General features: G+C 36.7%; 1 protein-coding gene across 8 annotated transcripts in view; it reads left to right on the top strand.

Annotated features, from left to right (window-relative positions):
• The window catches only part of COMMD10 (COMM domain containing 10), a 127,982-nt gene that overhangs the window by 57,403 nt on the left and 46,338 nt on the right, over positions 1-24,241 (top strand). The window contains exon 6 of one of the 8 annotated variants that reach the window (XM_075019724.1): positions 15,569-15,994. The exons of the other annotated variants lie outside the window; for them this stretch is intronic. Within the exon in view, the coding sequence (XP_074875825.1) occupies positions 15,569-15,604 (36 nt within the window). The 3' untranslated portion in view covers positions 15,605-15,994. Of the gene's footprint in view, positions 1-15,568; positions 15,995-24,241 lie in introns of those variants that run through there. 8 annotated transcript variants of the gene reach the window in all.

Below are 24,241 nucleotides of genomic sequence, written 5' to 3'. Positions count from 1 at the left end.
AGCTTCTCGTCAACCAACACCCCCAAGTTCTCACATCAGTGAGAAGTTGAGGCAAATGGAAGAAACCACCAGAGGGTGGAGCTCAACTCCTGATCCTCTGCAGATCCACACTGTGATTTAAATAATCATAAATGCCTAATTGGATTTCCATGGGGCAGAGCACCGAGATAACCTGTGTTTTTAACCTTGTGGTTCTTCTTCTTGTGTAAATACTAATTTTTAAAAATGTATTCACTTGTATTAGTGACTTTTTGTTTTCTCTCCAGAAATGCCTGCTATTCTCTTGGAATTTAAAGAAAGAGCTACACAAAGAATTACTAGTTTTTCACTGTCACATTTGATTTAGCTATATTATTTTAGCTATTTTCCTCAATCTTTCTTCTTTTTTCAAAGACTGCCATTAAAATAAAAACTCTTTTTTTGATCTGTTTCAAACTAATGAGCAAACCCTATGTTAGGAAAATAACATACTGTCTTTTTGTAGCTCTCACACCAATAAGAACGTCTTCTTGAGGTTAGCAGCAGGAGGAAAGATTACAGTGAAACAGAAAATCAGTGGTGTACTGTTTTTTAAAGTGGCAAATTTTAGAAAAAATATGTTCATTTATATTAGCGTTATACCTTCTTCATTTCTTGTCAAGGAATCCTTTGTAATGTTAATTAGTAAATCAAGTAAATTCAATAATCATATAATTCTTGTTAAATGAGTGATTTTTAGAGAACCAGTGAAAATACTGGTGCCTACTGAGATTATTGTATACTTCCAAAGAAGGCTAAATAAGTTTAAGTAGAGAATGCTATTTAGCCTGCAAGGACAAATCACACAGTGAAAGGTCATTGCCAAAGACACTTAATGTGCCGGTTACAGGTGAAGGGCTGTGTGCCCACAGAGTTGAAAAGGAATCCAGCACGTATGCTGCTCAGTCTAATTATAAAGTTACAGATGGTCATTACATAAGGAATGCCTCCAAATCAATATTGTCCATGCAGAGAGACTTCTAAGTATACCTCATCCTGAATGAGCAGCAGCTCACTATTTCTCTCCAGGAATATAGCTCTTGAAGCAGCAAGGTGCACCTTCCCTTCCAAGTTACCTTCTCTCTCATACCAACTCAGTATTTACAGTCGATTTTCTCTCCCTGATCACCATGCTACCCTCCTTAATGTTTTTTTTTTTCTTTACTGTATGCATGCATCAGGCTAGACTGCATATTAGGTGGAGACAGTTACATTTTATTAAAAATTAATGACATATGCCCTGCTTAGGATCTTTTCATTAGAGGTAAGAGTATGGTGATGCAGAGACTGAATTTAACTGAAAGGGAATAACCCTAGCTAGCAAGGGAATAGCATACAGAAGCCATAATTGCCCAAGCCAAATGTGGCTTCAAGTGCCTACGAAAACTGGCACTGAGTTTTCAATAACAGCAGTACTTAGGATCAGTGTGTTAGCACAGTATTTGGAAGTGCAAGCTCTAGCGAGCTGCAGGGAAAAGTACTTCCTAACTGTTGTATGGTCAATACAACAGTGGTTGAAATTGGGGAAAAAAATTAGCAGTTTAAATGACATTTAGGAGTAATAAAAGATTAGACATTAAATATACCTGTCCTATTTTCATACTGAATGAAGATGCCTCCCCATCCCTAGATGAAGAGCTCATCGCCTTTCCTGTCTGCATGGACAGTACCTAAAGAAGAGGCTTGTGATTGTATCAGTGGTCCATATAGTTCACATTTTTAACTAAGCATGCATTTTTGTGTTTAGATATGTCCGAATTCTAGTACCATCCACTTTTAAAATACAAAATGCATGCTAGCTTGCCCTCTGAATCTGCTGCCAGGTTTAAGTAGTGTAGTCTTCCACCAGCATCTCCACAGTTTTAGGATATGTATGTGTTTTCCTACAGCTGACTGGGTAAGAATCGTGAAGGGTCTGGACACAAGGGATTTGGGGTGTGCCTACATGTCTGCTTTGCTGGATGCACATTCATGATCTAGCCAGACTAATGTAAATAACTAGTGTGCTAGATACTTGGGGTCATTGCTGAGGAAGGCTATTGCTAGCCTGCTCTGGATTTCTGGCTGTGGATCTTTCATAAAATGGCTTTTCATAGCATAATGCTCTTCCTTAGGATAATGTCCAACTTCTGGGTAGGACAAGCAGTGTTTTGAGAGTCCACTGCCCCCATGTTTGAAAATAATAACTTCCCTGAGAGGCTGCTAACTGTAGGTTCATTTAAGTATTACAGGTGTAGTATATAGAGTAGATTGGAAAGATTTAGGTATGAGATAGATTGCAACAGCTCATATCAAGCTATTGTCTGGTCTCTGTTCAGGTACACGGTGTTAGCTGGCTCTAATTAGTGGTGAAAATTTACTAAGCAAATTGAAGAGAACTCACTCTTTTCCAGTGTTACTACTTTTAAGCACCCTTATTTATTTATTTACCTTCAAATTGGAACCTTATTTTTAAAATGCATTAGCTTTTTAGCATTTTAATACTAAAATTTATTATTGGAATGATATGGTTTTTGTGTTTCTGTTTAGTGGCATGTCACATGACAAAGTTATGTGTTTCTTTAAAGATTGAAATCTTTACATAAGTTGCCCAGGATGCCAGAAGCTTGCTTACATTAAATAGCGTGGTTAGAGTGGTTGACTAGTTGATTTAGTTTGTTCTACAATGCGGCATGGAACAGATGTTAGTTTATTACCAGCTTTCTGTGGAATTACAATATAAGGAAGGGGAGAAAAGGCTAGAACTGGCAGACTGGTTAATTATGCAGAACAGCATGATCTATAAAGTTACTGTCTGGTGCTGCTGTATTTGGGATGTATTGCAGACATTAAAAATATGCTGGGTTTTTGTTTAAGGGAGAGCCTGTCAAAATTTCTTCTACACCTTTAGGTACACTAGTGGTTAAGTCAGAAAATGCTAGTGTTTTAGTCTTCGGGCTAGAGTCCTTGAGCTTAGGAATACCTCAGAGTGAGGAGGTTTTATAGGGAAGTGCATGCAAATAGTCTTGTGCTTCTGCACTATATGTAGGAAAAGGGAAGACGTGGAAGGAATGACAGTCAAAAAAGTGGCGTCCGAGCTTGGAGTATGGGTCGTGCACAGGTCTGTGGAAAAGAGGACTGCCGTGATCTTCTGGCCCTCAACAACAGTAGTGTTGTGTATAACCATACAAAAATGCCTCTCACTCCTATGATGTTTCTTGCCCCTATTAACTACTAGTAAAAACTGTTCAGAATGTTGTTCACCTGATGACAAGGGCTTCCGGTTCCCAGCTTTGCTTGTTAATATCCACTTCTTATGTGCCAGTGTTGTCTATAGCTTTAGAGTTTTTCTCCTTCCCTTTTCTTACATCTCTGATTTGTTTATAGACAGCACTCTCATTGCCTCTCAGCCTTCATTTTACTAGTCTAATTAAACCAGGGTCTGTTAGTATGGTCTTTGTACTATCCTCTCCTTGCTTCCCTGGTTATTCTCATAGCTTTTCTCTGCACATGCTTCAGCTTAAATCATGGTTTTTTTGAGGCAGGTGACCAGAAATTTTCACAGAGTTCCAGCTGAGATCTTACCAGTTTTTTGTAAAATGGCTTTAATATGTCCCCATCTTGCTGAAAATTTCTCCCTTGATAGAGTCAGACTGCAGTTGCCTTTTTTGCAACTGTATCTCTCTGACAGTTTGTATTAATCTCTGACAGTTTGTATTCATCCCGATTGATTAATGCATCCAAGTCATTCTCCTCCTCTGTTATTCCAGCTGATGATCCTTTAGCTTACAGTAGAAGTTCTCCCTGTTCCCAGAGTGCTTAACCTTAACTTTGTGCTATTGCATTGTGTCATTACTATCACTAGGTCCTTGAAGGCTATTCAGTTCTGTCAATGTGATGGTCTTCCTCTGTAGAAATAGTAGTTCTAATTTTTAATTTTTTTTTTTTAACCATCATCAAGTGTCATTATTGTGATCCAATTTTTTAATTCCTTTTTTTTTTGCTCTAAGGTCAGTTCTCAGAATGGTTTGTAAGGAACATCACTCAATCTCATTCTAGTCCAATAGCTTCCTTCCACATTGTAGCCTTACTTTTTCTTAGTAAAGCCCTTGCAGTTTTGCATTCATTTTGTCTTTTTCTGTTGTATTCACTGGTGTCTGTACAGTTTGGTATTGTAGGACTTACTGAAGTACCTATTTTTAAGACATTTCATTTCAGTGATCTAGAATTTTAGTTACTTCCACAATATAGGAGGTTAGCCTGAATTATCTGCTTCTGAGTGTGACCATATCTGAATTTTTTGTTTGGGTGAGAATCTGTCCGCTAAAACACAACATGACTTGATGAAAATGCCAAATGAAGAAAATCAGGTTGTTCAGTGTCAAAAGAACCACAAGTGACTCTTAGCAGTCTCTCTGAATAGCTTATGAACTTTTCTGAATGTAAAATATGTTTGTTTATAAGCTTGTCTAGGCCTTTTTATAAGGCCTTTATTTATAAAACTGTCTAGGCCTACCTTTCAAAAATGTATTAGGCAAGTAATTGGTGATACTTCATCTTTGGGTTCTAAAAATTAATGTATAGATAGACGCAGGACTACATTGAGTTCTGCTTGATGCTTGCTGCATGCTGTGAGGAAGAGGCAGAGAGAGGATTTTATAAAAGTTTTTGTGAGATGCTGTTTTCCTCTTTATGATGAAAAAGAATTTCAAATATTACAAAAAAATCCAGTAATATTCCTCTAACAGGCCAGCCAAAGGATTACAGAACATCTTAATGAAATACAATATTCAAGCCTGTTTTTCTTGCACAGAGACATACTCTGCAAATCTGCTGGAAAAGGTCTGTAGTGGTGTGTGCCTTCCTTAACCAACATGATGGTTAGACATAAATCCTACCTGTGTCAATCTTGCTAGCCTTCATCTTGATAGTACCTGACTGTCTCCTTTGTATTTAAAAACAGAAATGACAATCTTTCTCCCTCTGCTTTTTTAGCTGGATTAGTTCATAGTTGAAAGTGTGAGACATTTGGGGGAAAAGCTAAATTGAAGGGTTGAGGCTCCCATTCTGAATGTGGTTAAGATCCATTGTTCTTCTTGCAGGAGTGCTTGCTGCCATCTTTTGTCAAAGTCACATGAAAGTCTTCGTTTCAGTGCTTTTTATTGTTTGGCAGTTTTGCTGGTGCAGAGGAGCGTAGCTGTTGTGGTGACAGAGCAGTGAGCAGTGGGTAGGGAGATGACTCCTTTGGTGCTGTAGGAAACACTGGGTACTGGAAGATGCTTAGAGTTGTGCTCAGAACACAGAAAAACCTATGCCAGAGCAATGGGTGGTGACCATCCTGTCATTTAGGCTTTCTAGGCTCAAGTATACATGAACTGGATTTTTGTTAATGTGCTCACATTTGTTTTTCACCACAATGATTTAAATAATTCAAGGTGGAGGTCAGGCATATGTGATAGAGTATGTTTTTGCTCTATCACATGTAAGGATGGAGTGAAAGGTTGCTGATTATAGATGGCTGTGAGTGGTTTTTCTCTTGTTTCTATTTTAGTGTTTAGTGGCACTGACACCATTGACAATGTGTGATGCTAAGCAGCAGTGAAGAACACTTTCTTTGCTTTGGAGAATGTAGATGCATCTATGAAACAGCCATTTCAGTGATTATTCAACAGAAATTGGTGGGATGGGAGTTGTGCAAAGTAAGACTCAGATTTTGTTAGGGTTGAGTATTATTTAAGGGGAAAAGGAGTAGGACTTCTTAGGGGCATGAAAATACCTCCTCCTTCCATATACTGTATTGATCCTGTCCAGACAAAACAAAGTGCATGTTTTGTCCTCTCTCATGATTCCTCACTCTTATTTTTTAACACTGGAAATAACACTTCTAATTACTCTCTGTCTCTAGTCAACCTTACTGTAATTTCTTCACTTAATGTAATTAATGTTTTTTATGATTCCATAATTTTTTTGTGGGGGAAGAAGGCTGTGATTTAACATATTAGTAGCAGCTTATGATCAAAGAGAAGAAACAGATAAACTGTTGATAAACTTACACATAAACCACATTAATATTTTGAATTCTCTATATTGCAAAAAAGTAATGCAGGGTTGTCCTGGTTTCAGCTGGGATAGAGTTAATTTTCTTTCTAGTAGCTGGTATAGTGCCATGTTTTGGATTTAGTATGAGAATAATGTTGATAATACACAGATGTTTTCAGTTGTTGCTAAGTAGCATTTAGATTAAGTCAAGGATTTTTCAGCTTCTCATGCCCAGCCAGCAAGAAGGCTGGAGGGGCACAAGAAATTGGGAGGGGACACAGCCAGGACAGCTGACCCAAACTGGTCAAAGGGGTATTCCATACCATGTGATGTCATGTCTAGTATATAAACTGGAGGGAGTGGGGGTGGGAGGGCAGATCGCTGCTGGGAACTAACTGGGCATCAGTCCACAAGTGGTGAGCAATTGCATTGTGCATCACTTGTTTTGTATATTCCAATTCTTTTATAATTATGATTATTGTCATTTTATTATTGTGATTATTATCATTATTATTTTCTTCCTATCTGTCCTATTAAACTGTTCGTATGTCAGCTCACCAGTTTTACTTTTTTTCCAATTCTCTCCCCCATCCTACTGGGTGGGGGAAAAGTGAGCGAGCGGCTGCGTGGTGCTTAGTTGCTGGCTGGGGTTAAACCATGACAAGGGGTTTGTATTTTTTAGTAACTAAAGCTATTTTAAAAGATGTATTTTGAGCTTGATACCATCAGAGGGGTGCAAGTGCAATATGGTTAAGTCTAAGGTCTTTGTGGAGCTTGGGCGGGCATGGACGGGAATGTTTAAAAACAAGACAGTTCTGAGAAAGAAACACTAAAAAAATGCATATGTATCACTCCAAGCTATGTATATAAATACAATCTATGTATGTTCCTCCTCTCCCTCAAACAAATATGCTGTTTTCTTGTGGCATCAGAGGGTCTTTAAGTAGCTGTGTATCCCTGCACCGCTGTATTGAGAATTCTTCTACTCAGGCAGGGCAAGTTGTGATGCTTCAGTGCTGTGTTAGCAATTATGAAATGCAGACCGAAGAGGGAGAAGATAAAAGAAGAAAACTTGTACATTTTCTCGTGGGAGATAGGACCCAAAGCACAATGGGGAAGTCATTACAGTGATGCCAAACAAACTTCTGGGGCATTCAAGCTCAATTTAACCTCCAACAGTAACCCTGCTTTTGTGAAAATACTCCCAAGTGTAGCAGGGAGTGAGCCTGGCCAACCGTATCTTCAGACAAGTTTGTTTTAACCACTGGAATTGAATGTTAATAGATTAATTTGGAAATCTACTCAACCTGAAATTTCATTTAATAGAAAAAATGCAGAACTATAATATAACTTCGGTTGAAAATATTTATTTTGATAAACTTCTGCAGATGCCGCACATTAATAACCCTCTCGAAGTGGTGTATCTAAGCCTTGTATATCTAGGTTGCAGACTGTCATGGGCATCTAAGTAATTGGGTGGTCCTGCCCTACAGAAATGCCCGTGTTGTCAGAAACATGAGATAAAAAAGGGAGTTTCATGAAGCCATGTTATCAGTGAGTTGTCTCTGTTTTTTATAGGCATAGAGAGCCTTTATTTTTAGTATTTCAGAAGCATGGGAAGTTTATGCACAAAGGTGTAAATATGAGGCTCTTTTTTGGGTTTCTTGTTTTTTTTTTTATTTTGGGCTTGGGATTTTTTTTAAGGTGTGAAACCTGATGTCTATCTCTGTTTCTGTCTCTTTTGTTTTTCCACCTGAAAAGCCAGTAATTCCATTAGACCTAACACCCAACTATCTCTTACATTAAGAGATTGTTTTATTTTTTGTTGTGATGTGCTTGAAGGTGATTTATTATTAATTGTTATTATTATTATTATAAGTAGTAGTAGTATTCAGATATGCTTGAGCAACAAGACCTTAGTTCATCGCATTTGGTAGCTACCACTGTTTGCAGTGACAGAACAGAAGTGACTGTATATGCCCTTTTAATACAGTAGGACCTTGAATCCTGGTAAGTTACACCTAGATCATAAAATGAAACTCAGGACAATCTTGGATAATGAAGAAAAAGGAAATTAAATTGAGAGCTCAGGAGTAAAAGAGGTGGGTGCATACAGGATAAAGCTATCTCTTGAGTAGGAGGGAAATGGGTGTGGAGAACTGCAAGATGTGCTTCTACTCAAACCCCATATGCTTTGGAAGAATGTAACTCAATGGGTAGTTTGCAAAACTCAAGAGGTTAGTTTGGACATCAAAGAAGTGTGAGAGGTATTTTAATTCCCCTGAAAGCTCGAGATTACAGAACACAACTAACTTACTGGAGTTACTGTTGTGAGAAATTTATGCTGTTGTAACTCAGAAGAGGAGGCCAATTGCGTTTTTCTGTGAGATGAAGGACTGATTGGAAAACCTAAGTTCTATCACTCTTTATGTAGCTAGGGAAGATGGATTATGTTTCTGTCTGATCCTAGACAGAAGAGCATAGCATTTAAAATATTGACCATCATAGCTATTTTCATAAAACCCACCAAAATACCCAGTACAGTGTGTACTTACATTTTTATTCCTAATTTGGCAGGTCCCAAGGTCAGTATTGTCCTTGGTCTTATTTTCCAATCGTCCTTGTAGTTGATATTTAGTATATCCTTTACATAAATATTTGGTAAAGAGAAATATATTTCAGTGAAATTGCTGAAATATAGCATTTAAAGTTAGGAGACTTACAGGTAGCTTATAGGTAGGTTTGTATGGTTTTGGATTAATCTAAGTCTAATTTACTGTAAATTTAACGTGCAGATGAAAGAAGTCCCCATTTAAAAGAGTTAATAAGAATCAGTCTAGCAGCAATGTATTCATTTTTAGATAAGTATTATAGGTATACTTTGTGTATGTATTCTGGGCTGACCATATGGCTCAAGTATTCATTAGTACTTTAGATATTTAAACACTTGGTATTTGTAGTCACTGTTAAACATTCCTATATAAACATTCATATATTGTAAATGTAGACAGAAAAAAAAGACTAGCTTCCAAGTCACTCACTAGATTATTGAAAATAATCTAGTTATGTGTTACTTGCTGATCCTGCAATGTACTGTAAAGTTTGTGTCATGCTTACTGTCTGCCATTTGGTTGCTGCTGCTAGCAGTGATGTAATTTCATCTTTCTGTCATGGAATCAGATGCAACTAATTATTTTAATTGACTTCATTGCTTCATATAGCTTAAAAGAGCTCCTAGTTTGATTGCAGGGAAGTACCTACTTTTTAAAGTTTTATTTTAATTCACTAGTTTGAAAGTTCATGTGTTAGTTGCTTGAGGACTGAGTTATCCTGAGTCAAATTACACTGATGTGGTATGTTGTTTTCATGCAGCAATTAGAAGCTCATGTCATCTTACCCATGGTTGGCAGAAGCTAGAAGTACTGCTCCAGTCTGATTGTTTCCTTGCTATTCTCTTTTATTGAAGTATTCCTTTAAAAAAATCTACCTGAAAGATTTGCTTTAAACCTTCAAGACTTTAAAAACTACATCCAAATTTTAAAAATTTTCTCTATGTTATTCATGAATAAGACAAGTATCTTTATGCATCACCTGTGTGTAACATTGGAAGAAGAATAACATTTTTTATGGCTATCATTTATTTTTGTTTCCTTTTTTTTTCTTCTGAGTACAAAAATATTGATAAATTGTCTTTTGAAGAGCACCAGCAGATTTTGTTCTTAATTGCATCTCTAGATATGTAGCTTTACAGTCAAAACAGGGTCTAGGTTCAAGGATAATAGACTGGTTATCAACAGAAGATGTGACTGGCCTAAAGGTGTAAGAGACTTATAATTTCAAATGAATGAATGTAAACTAATTTGTCCTGAGTCTTGTGGTCTCATCTGTGACATTTGTTACAGCATTATGTATATTTATTATATGTTTCAATAACCTGATCAGTGATGTGTAGGCTTCCCTGCTACCATCAGTTTTGCAGTTCAGAAGAACAGACTTTTCATTTTGCAGTATCAGATTTCTTTACTACCATCCCCTCACTCCCAGCAAAAAAAAGACCAGAAAAAGTAAAACTATAGTTGTTATAATCCAGACTCATCATTATTTGCAAACCAATAGGAACCAGACATTATGCTGGGGCAAAATCACTTAGGAAACTCAAGGTACTTTTTCACCATGCTAATTTGATCTTTTATAAATGTCACCAAGAGAAAGGGAAAGTAAAACGCTACATGCAAGATGCACATATATGAGAAGCTGCTATAGGTAACAATGACTGTAGTTTTTTCACCACAAATGCTCAACCTTGAGAGTTAGTGCACTCGTTTGAAGTGCTGGTGTTGTAAGAAGGAAGATTCAGCTGTCATTTCAATTAATATCTAATTGTAGATTGATGGAGGAGCAGTCTATAGAATTGATGCATGTTTAATGAATGATCCAGAATTAATTACTTATATAGCATTATTGAGCTAAAGCTGCAGATTCAAGCACAGAAGTTAAGAGGACGTGTCTGCTTGTAACTATCATCATACTACATTCTTTGACTACAGGACAATAGCTGGTTTTCCATAGCATTTCTCTCTTTTGTTGTAGAAGCTGTACAGTGAATGAGTCAAAAGGTAGGAGAAAGAGAAATTGACAGTCTCGTGACAAAGAAATTAGGATGTTGCTTGAAAATTCTTGGAAAAAGCTAGATCATTTTTGCCAAAAATTGATTAAGTAAATTTAAAAGCAAAGTCTGAGGCAGACACCTGCATGGAAAATTTTAGCTCAAGTATTATTCTTTTTGGCAGTGTTGCCAAAAGTCTCCTTAAAAAAAAAAACAAAAAAAACCCAAAAAAACAAAACCAAAAAAATTATTTGTATATTCTTGTGAAAACTGGGATTGGATGAATTAATGCAGAGTATATGGAGACATGTGGTACAGGTAGCTTGAATGTATGGTATGTAAACTCACAGGAAGTTGATTTATTTATTTCAAAGGTCAGTAGATCTAAAGTAATTTTTAACAAATTACTAATACCTTGGAAGTTTATTTTAAATTGTACATAAGACCTTAAATCTTAGTTAGAAAGAAACTGTGTTACATGCTGGTCCATTCCTCTTGAGTTTACAGTGTTGTCTGTATATGTCACTCTGACGATTTCTGTGTTAGTTAATATCTAAATACTTCAAGAATTTTATTTGTATGGATGGCAATAATGGGTTACTCAGAACTTTTGAAAATCAAGCTACCTTCTCTCTCTCTCTCCCCCTCTCTCTAAAAATAAAAATTCAGAATTTTAAGTACAGTTCTGTCTTTTTGGAAACTATCCTTTTTAATATGTTCTTTGTTGTTTAAACTTTTCTCAAAATTCACCCATAAAATAAAATCTGCAAGCTAACAATGAATGCCATTTCTAGACTATGAATACATTTCAGGAACCACCAAACCCTCAGGTGAAAGGTGGGGAAGTATGAAAAACTGACATCAACATTCTCTGTTCTCAGTGCAAACCCCAGCAAGCATCCTGCCCCTTAACTCTTACTCATTTGAACCTTGTATATATCACAAGGAAGAAGCTTTCTGGAAGAACTTATTGGATACTTCTCTAAGGTTTACTGTAATTTGACCAAATATGCAGTTTAGAGAGAGAAGCTGTTACTTTTTGGGGACAATGCATCATGTTCTGCTGAGATTCAGTGCTTTGTAGCTAGTGACTAAATTTATGGCACTTCTAAAGAGCTTTACAAAAAGTTTTAGAAATATTTACATCCTGTTTTTACCACCTCAAACATGGTTTAACCCCCCCCCCCCAACCCCACAAGGCTCCTAGTTTGAAACTGCAATTATGTTTTATTTTTCTTTTCTTTTTAGAAGGGCAGGATTTTAAAAAAATCTGTTTGGGACATCTTTTACTTTGTTTTGGTTTTTTTTTTTTTTGCTCACACAGAAATAGTGGTAAGCACTAAATAGAGTCTCAGGTTTTGTGAATTGACTTAGAGAAGAGGTTTTAGTTTGCATTGTGATTTGTGAGATGTGGGATTTTCATGTGGTAGTTGTCAAGTATGCATTTTAAGTACAAGTCTAGAATAGTTTTGAAGTTGATAGTAATAAAATATTGCCTGATTATTAAAACACTTCTTAATAGATACACACCTATAAATATAGCTGCCTTTCATTTTTTTATTTCATAATTATTGCATCATTCATTTTTATGACTTTCATGGAACAATAAATAATAAAGTTTATTACTGAGGAGAGATCTTCCTCTAAAAATCTTTCTCTGCATATTTTAAGATAATTTAATCTTTGTTCTTGTCCTCTTCACTCTTCCTTTTTGTGATTTGTTTTGACTACACCATTTGTTACATTGTTTTAGAAAAAAACTAAGTTTAAAAAATAGTGAAAGTCTCTCCCTACAGAATTGAAAACCCTAATAAATTATAGATAATGTATTGAGTACAACAAAATTAGTTATACCTTTATAATCTGTATAGGGGCATTTTCAGCTGCCCTGCCTTTTTTACTTGGGGTTTGAGACCAGTGCTTAGACTTAAATCGTATGACATTACTTATCATAATTTTGCAATTTTATTTCACTTATAGATATACCCAGAATATAGGTTGACTAATCAAATTCAATACACGTTTACAGTGTCAGACAAAAAAATAGGCTTTCTTATATATCTAATGAAACTAGTAGTGATGCCTGACTGCAGGGGTCTTATTGGTGTGACCATACAGCTCTTAACATGTCTAGAGGCAGTGTTCGGGTATTTAAATAACTTACAAAAGAATGGGTAAATTGGAGGGTAGTTTAGACTAAAAGTCTCATAATGTCAGCAGCTAGATAATGGGACATAGAAAGATACATTATAGGAGAGAGAGGAAAATATAAGGGGAGATCCCTAGGTAGCAGAGTATTACAGGAGAGCAAAAAATAGAAGCTGAGTAAATGAAGAGGGAGCTTGGCCACAATACAATTTGTATGGTGATTTTATAGAAATCCAAGCTATGTTTTTGGTCTCTTAAGTTCTAATTGATGCAGTCCATTGTCTTTGCAATGTCTTTGTCCTGAGTAGATTTACAAAACATTAAGCTTAGACTTTATTGCTTTGTAACCCATTCTTTCAAAATTAAGGTTTTTCTCTCCAGGATTTAGGACAGGGTGTTGTATATCAGAAAGATACAACACTTTTTGGACAAGAAATATTGAAAGTCAAAGGCAGCTTTTCTACTTACCCTCAGTTACAAGTAGAAAAGCCTTTAGGATTTTTTTTTCTTTATACTAAATTCTGTGGCTTGTGTACCATGTATGGTAAACGTGATCTTGAACAAATGCCTAGTTAACACTTACTTTACCATCATCCCATGCATTGCACCTTTTTGTATTTGCAAAATGGGCTGCATAAGATTAGATGGTTATTATGGTTTTGAATTGATGTTGAAAAAGAGTTTGTGAAGAGGACTGTTTCTAGTGCTGCTTCGTACTGCATTTTGTTGGAAAATAAAAGGAATATATTGTTTATTTTTTTCTTTTACTACGTAGTCATGACAGTATGTTGGTTTTTTTTTTAGCTGTTCGTCTTTCATTTAATCAAATGTAGCCTGAAATTGTGGCACATATGAAAATATACATTAATTTGGGGAGAAGGAAGAAATTTTTCATAGTGACTCTTAATTCTTCATAGGGCATGTTAATAAATAATTTCTCATTTATTAACCAAATCCTTCATTTATTTGGCAAACTTGTTTGCTCCTCCTGGATGGCAGATCCAGACCTTCATTTGAAACAGGCTGGGAGGGATGGAAGTTGTTGAACACTTGGATCAATCCATTTTTGACAGGTGGAAGGGAGAAGCGTTGAGCAGGCAGGTTGGAATATATAGTCTCCAGAGGCCTCTTCCATCTTCACCCACTGTGTGACTCTGTGAAGGCTTGTGGTATTGCCTGCTTAGATGAAAAAGCGTAAGGACCTGCAAAACGGGATCCTGCTCAGTATTGCTGGATTTGCATTTATTCTGCATTACTGCAGAAAGTTTTCTCATGATTGTTTCTCTAGATACAGGTGTAGGTGGCTGCAGGCATTTTGGGTGCCATGTGTAGTGGGCTGGCCTGAAGTGCTGCAAAGATCCTACAAGCAGCAAGGTAGAGTCTTTGTAAAGATGTAAAAATACCTATTCTAACTGTCCCAGCCGTACTGGAAGCTGGCTGTGGTACCCTATATTCTCACACTGCTCTCAATGCAAATAGAGCAGGTGGTTAGTAGGAAGGAGTCTCTGGTCTCATTACCTGTGTTCGTCCTTTTGAACTTGCATTGTAGGTGACAGGCTGGAAAGCAAAAGCAAATTGATGCAAAGATAGGTTGTGCTTAACCCTTCCTCAGGAGATATTTCTTAACTGTTCTTTACAATTTCCCAGTGGCAGAGATTCCTTAAGTTTCTTACATACTTTCTACTGGAGCAAATTATTCATATAGCTGGAAAGGAATCTTTCCAGCTATATAGATACTGACACTAAATCTCCCTTACTGCAAATTGGTCTATTTACTAGCTTTTACCATGTGAAGTGGCCATGGAATACAGATCTCTTTTATAACAGTCTTCTGAATATATCAAGATGTGAAGTATATGCCCTTGATAATTTCTTTTATTCTAAACAAATTATTTTTTTCAGTTGTTTAGTAAATCACATTCTCTGAATGTTACTTCATGCTCTTTTCAGTTTGTCTACATTTGACTTAAAGTAACTGAAATTGGACACAGCTGATGTCTTACTTCTATAAAAAAAAACGCAAACCAAACCCAAACCGAAAAACCTCCATGTGTCTTCTATACAACACTCCTGTTAATGTACTAGAGAGGGCAGCATCATCCCACTGTTGATTCAACTTGTGGTCAGCAGTAGGTTCAGAATCCTTTTCTACAGATTCAGATAGGTCACCTCTTGAGTGAACATTTCAGTATTAAATTTATTTCAGTGCTGCAGAAGAAGGCATGGTGTTTTGGTTTTTTTGTTGGTGACAATTTTGGGTTTTGTTTCCTCAAGTCTGGAACCATTTTTCATCCTGTAGCAAAAGAAAGGGAGAGGGAAACTATCTATTTTTGAAATACTTGATATCAGACTTCTGAGAGGTTGATCATTTTCTTTTGTTTTTCTTCCTGTTTCCTCTCTTCTCCATCCCCTGTTGCCCCCACTTCCCCAAATCTGTGACACTGAAGTAGAAAAGATTAAAGAACAGAATAAAGAGCTCTGCAGAGACTGACTGCAGAGGTCACTCTTCTATAGAGAAAAAAATTCTAAGACTTGGGTTTTTTTCCAAGGAGAAAATGAAAAAGAGTTTCAGGAAAGAGTACCATAATGCAAATCTTTCCACTGGAAAGTCTCTGAAAAGAACAAAACCCAGCTTAGGAAGATCAGAGAATTCTTCGTTCATTTTATGGGAGCAAGGATGGCTCTTTAGTCTTGGGGTCAGAGTTTATGGAGGAGAATACAGCTTTTTCTTTTTTTTTGCTAGGAGCATTTGAATCTAATCCTTGGATTCTGTTTCAGATCATATTTCCCAAAGAAACATATGAAAAGGAATGAATACATCTACATGTAAATCTACCACATTTATAAGAAATTGTCATTAAAAATAGTAAGCAGAGCCACCTCAACAGTTTCCAGAGCATCTAGTATTCTCTGCATCTCTTGCAGATTTCATCTACTGTGAGTAAATGATCCTCTATGGCAGGAACCTTGGAAAAATAAAAGTGATAAAATGTGTGTATGTTATATGGATACTGCATGAGAGAGGGGAAAAAGGAGGGAGGATGGAAATTGCTAGTCTGAGTGTCTTGTCTGGATTGCACTTCAAATGCAATATAACTCTAATGTAAAAGCAGTGATACAGATTTGTTAGCCTCAGTAAAAGCTACATGCAATTGACTTTACTTGTGTGCATCATTGTATTAAGTTTCCAGGATGCTTTTCCATGGAGGACTGATATTCATGAAAGAGTGGCTACAAGGCGTATCTCATTTTTAGCCAGTCGCATTTGTACCAACCAAGTGGCTGAGACATGCCAGTGTTAAATATTACTCTGTCTGGGTCCTCATCAGAAGCTTCTGATGAAAAAAGATCACTTTAGAACCCATTTTGGATGAATAAAGCACAACAATAAGTAGTGGTTAACTTAGTTCAGATAAAAATGAAATGTAATTGTGTTTGGAGTTTTCATTAAACTCACAATAAGGTGGTACGCCTCCTATTATTTAGCTTGTTGCCTTCTCTGTGGCCATGAGCATAGGATTGTGTGAGGATGTAAAAATGCTCATTTTTTACATGAAAAAAGTGCCTGAATGCAGACCTTTTACTGAATGCCCACGTAGCCTTATTTTTGTTTCCCTCTTACAAACATTTTGAATTTCCTATCCTTTAAAGCTTGTTATCCAGCTATAATCACTTTACAGACTAGTGTTTAGGGGAGGATAAGGAAACAATGGCATTGTTATTCTTATGAGGGTAGAATTCTGTTAAGGATCAACATAGTATTTATTGCAAAAACAAACTTGGTTGCAGGAAATTCTGTCTCGTTCCTGTCCCCTGTCCCGCATCCCCACCCCCCCAAACCCCCTGCATTTGCCCACATGCAAAACAGATTTAAAGTAAGTAAATTAATTAATTAAAATATAAAGCAAACAAACAAACTGACATATGCCTCTGGCACACTTTTAGTTTCAGATGAGTTCTAAAATTCCAGATTGAATGCAGCTTCTTTTCCAGAAAATATCTAGCTATGCTGGTTTATAACTGATATTTTATCATTAGTAACAGCTGCCAGGATGTGAATTTTCATATGCCCCGAAAGGTGCATTTTCAGTTTTTTGAAGGTTAATAAGAGGTGTTTTTTCTCTTCAGTCTTCATGCTCTTTCATTAAAGGCTATGAAAACCTCTAGCCTGGGAGACCATATGGAACATATTTAAAACAATGGTGAACAGTCTCTTCCTAACGGTACTATTCTGCATTTTTAATTTGCAAAATGGAGTATCACTAGTGTTTCTCTCTGAAAGCAGTATCTATTTTAAAAAATTGGATCTTTGTCTTTTTAATCCTTTTCTATCTTTGGTGACACACTGATGTTGGACATCCCATCAGGATGGAGTTAAATGCTTTCCCTACAAAGTGGAGGAGAAATACTGTATTTCTTTACTTAAGTTTATTTAATGGAGAATATTTGTGGATCCATCTTGTTCAGCAGGGTAGGCTAATTCTGAAGCAGACTGGAATTTTCACTTCTGGGGTAAGCAATGCTCCCCCCCCCCCCCGTTTTCTGTGATTCTTTTTATTCTATCTATTAGTCATCAAAGTCATTTGTCTGAAGAACAGCGTTGTCCTTTATTCCCCTCGTTCAACTGGAGTTCATTGTCAGATCTTAACCTGCTATTCCACTGTCACAAGAGCTTCTGTTACTATTTCTGCAAACACAATGTTCTTGCACCAAATCACTAATGCACAGGCTCATGCCTCAGGAGGGGCTGCCTCGCTCAGTGCCGCTGCCTGGGACAGTTGATTGCTGCGGGCAGTGAAGTTACCATGACCTTGCTGTGTACCTTGCCAAGGCCAGCCACAGGAATGCTGCTGCTGCCTGGTGAGTTGGCTTCCACTGGCAAGCAGGAATATTTGCTCTCATTTACAGTAGTTGCTGTCACAGTCCCTTGCATCACTTCCAGTGGCAGCATGTAGGTTAAATACTCAACCAATAATAAAAACACGCAAAGCAGAAAATCTGCATGCATTTCAGTCATTTACTAGTAATTGTGTTGCAAAGATTTTTCACCTCTTTCAAAAGCAAGTTGAAATAAGCTCTTTTTTAGGAGTTGCTGAATATTACAAATTCAGAACATATATGATGGTCCCAATAATGGAATGATTCAGGTGACAACTCAAACTCATGGTTTATGGAAATTATTTGTGTTACCAGCGACTGTGTGCACAAGTGTGAGAAAAAGCGCAATACCTTTGTTACAGAGCAGGGAAATATACACAGGAATTGGAGGGACAGGAATGCCTAAGAGAGTCCACAAGGTTATTATCCAGATCTTGGCCTTGGAATTTTGTATTTCTTAGCAGAAACCAACAGCAAAGAGATTTCATAAAGATTTCTATTATGACAGCTGCTATGCTTGTGGTTTCATTTTGTGAAGCCTTGCCGTTTTGAGCAATACCTTATTTTTCAGTTCTCAAAGTTTTACTCAACAGTGGATATTTAAGGAGTTGTTCAGCTTTTTGTATGAACTGTGCCATTCCCAGAGGAGAAGAGTTGGCTGATATATCAACACCGTATGTATTACTCCTGCTGATTCATTAGATCTAAAATAGTTCAGATGTTGGAGTAACTCTTCTCATTGCTAATGGGTATATGTTCCAGAACCTAGTCTGAAAGGGAATCTTCTGGAAACTTTGATATATATTTTGGAGGTTGCTTAGTAGAGTCCTCTAACCTTTTCCCATTTTCTGTATTTAAAAAAAAAAAACCACACACTTTTTAAAATTAATTACCAAAGCCAGATTTCTCCCCCCTGCCCCAAGTTATTCAATACCTGTTATTTTTGTTACTCTTATTCTTGTTTAGTAATCAGATTCAAGAGTTGCTAAATCATATATTGAAAAAAATTATTTTCTTTTCATCCTGGGGGCTGGTGGCATAGCATTTACTTGTTTTCATAGCAGAATAATAAACTGTAGAAACTAAGGCCATGGTACTTCAGTGTATTTACTGCCACAACTTTTATGGCTACATATTTGAATGTTGATGCTAATTATGTGATACACTTTGGCATATTGAAAACAAACAGTCACCGAAGGGAAAAATGAAAAGGTGGAGAATGAATCTGAAAGACATCTCCTAGCTGTGTGATACAGTTATATGTATCTTTAGCTAGATGGTTTACCTTTGCTGTTGCTGCTAAGTGTTTGACCAGAATCTCTACTCTGAGGACAATGAACCTTGTAATATTTGGTCTCTTTTCGAAGTCTACCCTCCTTTTTTTTTTTTGTCTTTTGTGTGTGTAAGACTTATCTTTCATCCTAAGAGTTTTTTATGACACTTCCTCTGATATTTAAAGAGCAATCTGACTCCCTACTTGTCATTGTATTGCAATCCTTATGTAAGCCAAGCTGGTTTTGTTGCTAATATAAATAAGCTTTCAATTCCCTGAAATTCCTAGCATCCTTTTCCTCTTCTTGTGCCAACTTGAATCCTGTTTCTTGCAAATGGACAACCAGATTTGCATGTAGTAGTTCTGGTGAGGTCTTACTGGTACCCAGTGTTGTGGCCTGCAAAGTGTTCCAGCAATTTAATAGCTGGGTTCCTGCACTTGTCCTGATGAGTCCTTCTCTCTAAAGTAGGAAAACTTGCCTCATCTGTGTAGTTAGTGTTTGTCTTCCTATCCCCTAGCAATTTGAACCTAGTATTTGTTTTCTTCTAGGTTTGGAAAAAAGAGCAGAGGTATCAAAGATAATTTCTTTCCTGCTTATTTTGAGTGCAGGACGTACTGCTCCCTGTAAATCCTTGACTAAATGAAAAGCTGCAGAATGAGTTCACATAGTATCTGACAGAAAGAGTCCATATAAGAAAGCCTCAGTCTTACCTGGACCACACAAGTGTGTGCACACAGGCACAGAATCCATTAAGAACCATACTTAATTATTATCAGTACGTTATTTTTTCAAGTTTTAGTTTCTCTGCTTCTTCAAGAAAATTACTTATTCACTTAACAGTATGAAAGATCTGTTTTCCTCCTTTGATTGCCATACAAGTTCTTCAAATATTTGGGTTGTTTTTCTAATCTGTCTTAAAGAAATGCCAAGTTTTTGCTATTCAAGTCCTGAACTCTTCAGTAAGTTTTCATTATTTTTGTCTTACATGTTACTGTGTGGGAGCTGTAGTCCAACAGACCGTTTACATGTGCTTAACTTTGCATCTGTGATACTTCTGTTGTCTTCCATTTAGTACTCAGGTATTTAAAAGTGATTGAATTTGTACACTCTATTGGACTGGAGCAACCAGGATCAGAAGATAAAAAGTATTGCATCTGCCTCAAAGTTGCATGGGGATTTATGTTCCCATTTTACATTTTCTTAAATGGACAAAAGTTAATCCATTGATCACCTCAGTGAACTAATGAGAATAATGACATACACTTTCTGGTTTTTGGTTTGGATTGTTTGGGGTTTTTTTTGGTACTCTTGTTGGTATTTAGGATGGTAATATTACTTCTATACCTGAAAGCAAGAGAGTCTTGGATGCTAAATGCATATGCTTCAAAACAGTTTAGGGTCAGCTGAATGGTTAGTCTAAACAAATGACAATATTAAACAGATACATACTTTGATAAATGTAGTTTACTAGCTGTTCTGTTAGAAGTGATGAACTGTTAAAACCTGTAGTTAATATACAATAGTATTACTGCAACAGAAACTGCATCTGTTGAGTCTTTGCACATTCTGGCACTTTTCAAGATGATCTTCTGAAAGTACACTAAGCATTTGCTGTATTTCCAAAAAAAACTGTCTCTGAGTTACATCTCTCTTCACAAATTTCCAGTTGTGTGTGAGACTACATTGACTCACCAGCCCTACACAGACTCAGTTTTTCCCCCTGAAATTTCTGAATGAACAATACAGGTGACTTTTTTGTTTGGGCTTTTTTTTTATCTTTTACTCTAATAAATAGATCACTATGTAAAGTCCACTTTAAATATATTGGAAAAGCAGTCTAATTAAAGAAGTCAGGCTATTTAGTGAAATGAGATTGAAACTGTTTCCTTGAAGAATAGACAAAAGAAGTTATTTTTGGTCTTAGGAAAACAAGCAGCGCTTGAGGCTGGCAATTTTACAGAAGTGAAGTTTGTGAACAATAGTATTACAAGAATTCCTCTTACAAGATAAGCATTAAGACATGTTAGCTCATATGTCTTTCATGGATATCATGCTTAGGGAATGTTTAAGCATAAATGTAAAATCAATGTTTTAGATTTGTCATGGTGATAATGGTATCACAAGATCTGTGCCTTACTGTCTTACTGAGAGGAAAGTGGACTACAAGTATAGCCCAGTTCCAGAATTATTTTAGGTTTAAAAATACATACGATGTCCTCTAAATGGTTTTATTTTTTTATTCTCAACATTCCTTTGTATTCTTTTTTCTTAGCATTTTGTATATTTAAATGATATTAAAGATATTAAAAGCTGGATTGAGAAGCATAAATTCACCTTACTTTTATGAAGCTCTTACGTTCAAGAATAAAGCCTTTGTTTAATATCAATACAAATCAAGATCACTTTTTCCCTAATTCTAACACTAAAATTGGCTTTCACTCTGCTCTTCAGCAAGTTGTAGGTCCCATGATTCTCATGAGGTACTCTGTTTTATTTAAATCTGAACTGAGGCTAGAAGGAAAACTATAATTTAACTTTATTGTGTAATGTTATAAGAAGCTGAAGCAGACTAATTAGATGAAGTACTATTCATACTTGTTCCTGAAAAAGTTACCTGTTTGGTTCTGAAGAGAAAGATACAGTGGGTTGCAAATCCAAAGAAATTTGCCCGTGTGGAAGGAATGGTGTGAATGATTGGTGTCTGTTATAATTTAACTTTTCCCTGGATTTTCTAAGAATGTTTTATGAGAAGGGCCATAGATACTGTGATTGACAAAATGAAAATGGAGGAGAGACAAGAACTACTAAAAATGTCCCCTGCCCAAGAGTGGAAATACTTCTTCTGTTCAGTCTGAATTCCTCTGGGATCCCCTTTGCAGTTCTTCTGAGCAGCTGGAGAGGTGCATGGCTGATGGCAGCAGCCTTTGGCTGCAATCCTACTGCCTTGGAAAATGTCCAAGTTCATGGGATGAAACAGGAGGGGCAGTATTTCATAAATACAATGCTGTTCCTGCCTCAGTGAGCCTGAATGTCCCCTTCTTTACAAATCCTTACTCTTCCTTGTCCAGTCAGCAACTCTCAAGCCTCCACTGAGTAAACTCACACACTGGGATTTTCATCTTTCTCCAAGCCACATGGTGCTGTGCATTGCTGTATACTGGAGTAGTTAACAATGAATCAAACCCTTTTGCCTGGAAGCTTTTTAATAAAGGTGAATTTTAGACTATGACTATCATGCAGGAATGGAATGACCGAATCTCCTGAGGATGACAGGAGACTGAGTGGTATAGAAATGTAGACAGGACAGTAGGGATGGCTGTAAATAGACAACTTTCCTTATTTCTTAGGAAGATGGTGTCATGCAAGTAAAAGAGAAGTACTCTTGGAGCAGAAAAATTTCCCCAAATTGGATGAAAGAACAAGGGATTAAGAAAAATAATAATTTCCTTAATGAATTACATTTTGATGAGAAATTTTGCATTTTTATCAGTGTGGCTTGTATGACTTACAAAAGGGCAGTAATCTTCATGAGAGATGAGGTTCAGTAAGCAGCAATATGTGTAATTTTTTTCTAGAATTGTGCCCCTTGTGCTGTCCAAGTAGAATACTGCTTCCCCTGATGCCATTTTATAATGGTAATTATAAAAGTTTTCTGGAAACTCTACAAAAGTTGTAGTTTGGATGAAACTACATATTTTACAGGAATTATTCTTTCTTATAAGTCTCATTTGAAAGTTCAAGGATGCTGCATCCTGCTGAGCCATTGGGTGTTTCTATTTTCAGTACTTTGTGTGCTACTTGAGTCATATTGATTTCCAAATACTGTAAAACTGTAAAAAACAGGAAGAGTGTAATAACCTTATACAGTAGCTGAGATTTTTTTTTTCCTCTAATCAAAGTATTTATTAAAATTGAACAGGAATAGCTCAATGTAATAAGAAGCTGCATTTTCTCTGTTTGCAACCAAAGCTACTGTTTGAACTGATTCCAATTGTTTCAATTGTTCAAATGTAAGCTTTATCTGCTGTGGAGGAAAAGTAAGGGAGAAACTTTCTTTTAATGTCCTCTCAAAAGTAGAAATACAATTTGTGGAGGTCAGAAGAGATGAAGTCTAACAATAACAAATTGCTGAAGAAAGAATAATTTTCCTTGTGCCTGTGTTATCATTGCCCGATCCATTTATCTGTATTTTGTTACAATAATTAATATTCTAGAACACTAACTTGCTATAATTAAGCTACTTTTTGTTTCAGTTACCCTGAATGTTCTAAAATATGAAACTTGTGGTTGTGAAATAGTGCTGGCAGTTCACCTTTACTTTTTTTTTTTTTTTTAAAGTGAGGATGCCTGCAATATTTTTACTTTTAAAGTAAGTTGAGAAATGTGGCAACAGTATTTTGTGCTTCTAATATATACAGGTACCACAATACTTCCCATTTGCTTTTTGCAAAAAGCCCCAGAGTACCTGTTTGGTTCCCCTCTGGAGGTTTTAAGTTCTGAGACTTGATGGTTCCACGTAGCTGGTCACTTCCTAAGAGTGATCAACAGTCTGCCAGATTTCCTGCACAGACATTAACTAGTCTGGTGGAAATTGTCCAGTAGGATTTATTTTTGTGCTTTTAAGAGACTTTATTCATTTCTTCCCCTCATATATGCCTGTGCCTTTCTCTGAAGGACAGGGACAAATGTCACTGGCGGAAGCCAGCACCATCAGTGTGCACCTCCCTCCCATAATGCAGAAAGCCTGCCTTCTGCTGGTTGCACAGTCCCCACACCGAGGGGGAGAGCCGGGCTCACACGCAGTGCTCTGTGTTTTGGCTAACAGCATTTTACAAACATGCACTCAGCCTCTGTTTTTCGTGTACCCTGTTCAGGTACAGCTCGTACCCCTGAGTCGTGTGTGGTTAGACAGACCTTTCTGATGTAAAGATGTCCACCTGAAGGCACTGGCCATTAGCAGTTTAGGTCCTACAGACATATCCTTTATTACTACTGGTGAAATTCTTGGTTTAAAGAAGCAAGATAGCAGCGAGAAGGTTATATTTGTCGATACAAAGGCTTTATTGATCTGGGTGATGCAGGATGGTTTGGACCTTGTCCAAGCCTTGATAAGGTGACCGGGTTATTTCTATAGTTCCTTGTGAACTTTAACGGTAGTGGCTTATATACAGGCAAATCTCAGTCTAACTTTAAGCATGAGTATGTGTTAAGCAATTTGCCCCAAACTGCATAATAAACTTGTAACAGCAGAATATGAAGTCAGAATTTGCCAAGGCCTAAGTCCTACCTCTATCCATCT

This window comes from Buteo buteo, chromosome Z (genome assembly GCF_964188355.1).
Source record: "Buteo buteo chromosome Z, bButBut1.hap1.1, whole genome shotgun sequence".
In the NCBI taxonomy this organism is placed as follows: Eukaryota; Metazoa; Chordata; class Aves; order Accipitriformes; family Accipitridae; genus Buteo; species Buteo buteo.
This window is presented reverse-complemented; position numbering and strand designations above follow the sequence as displayed.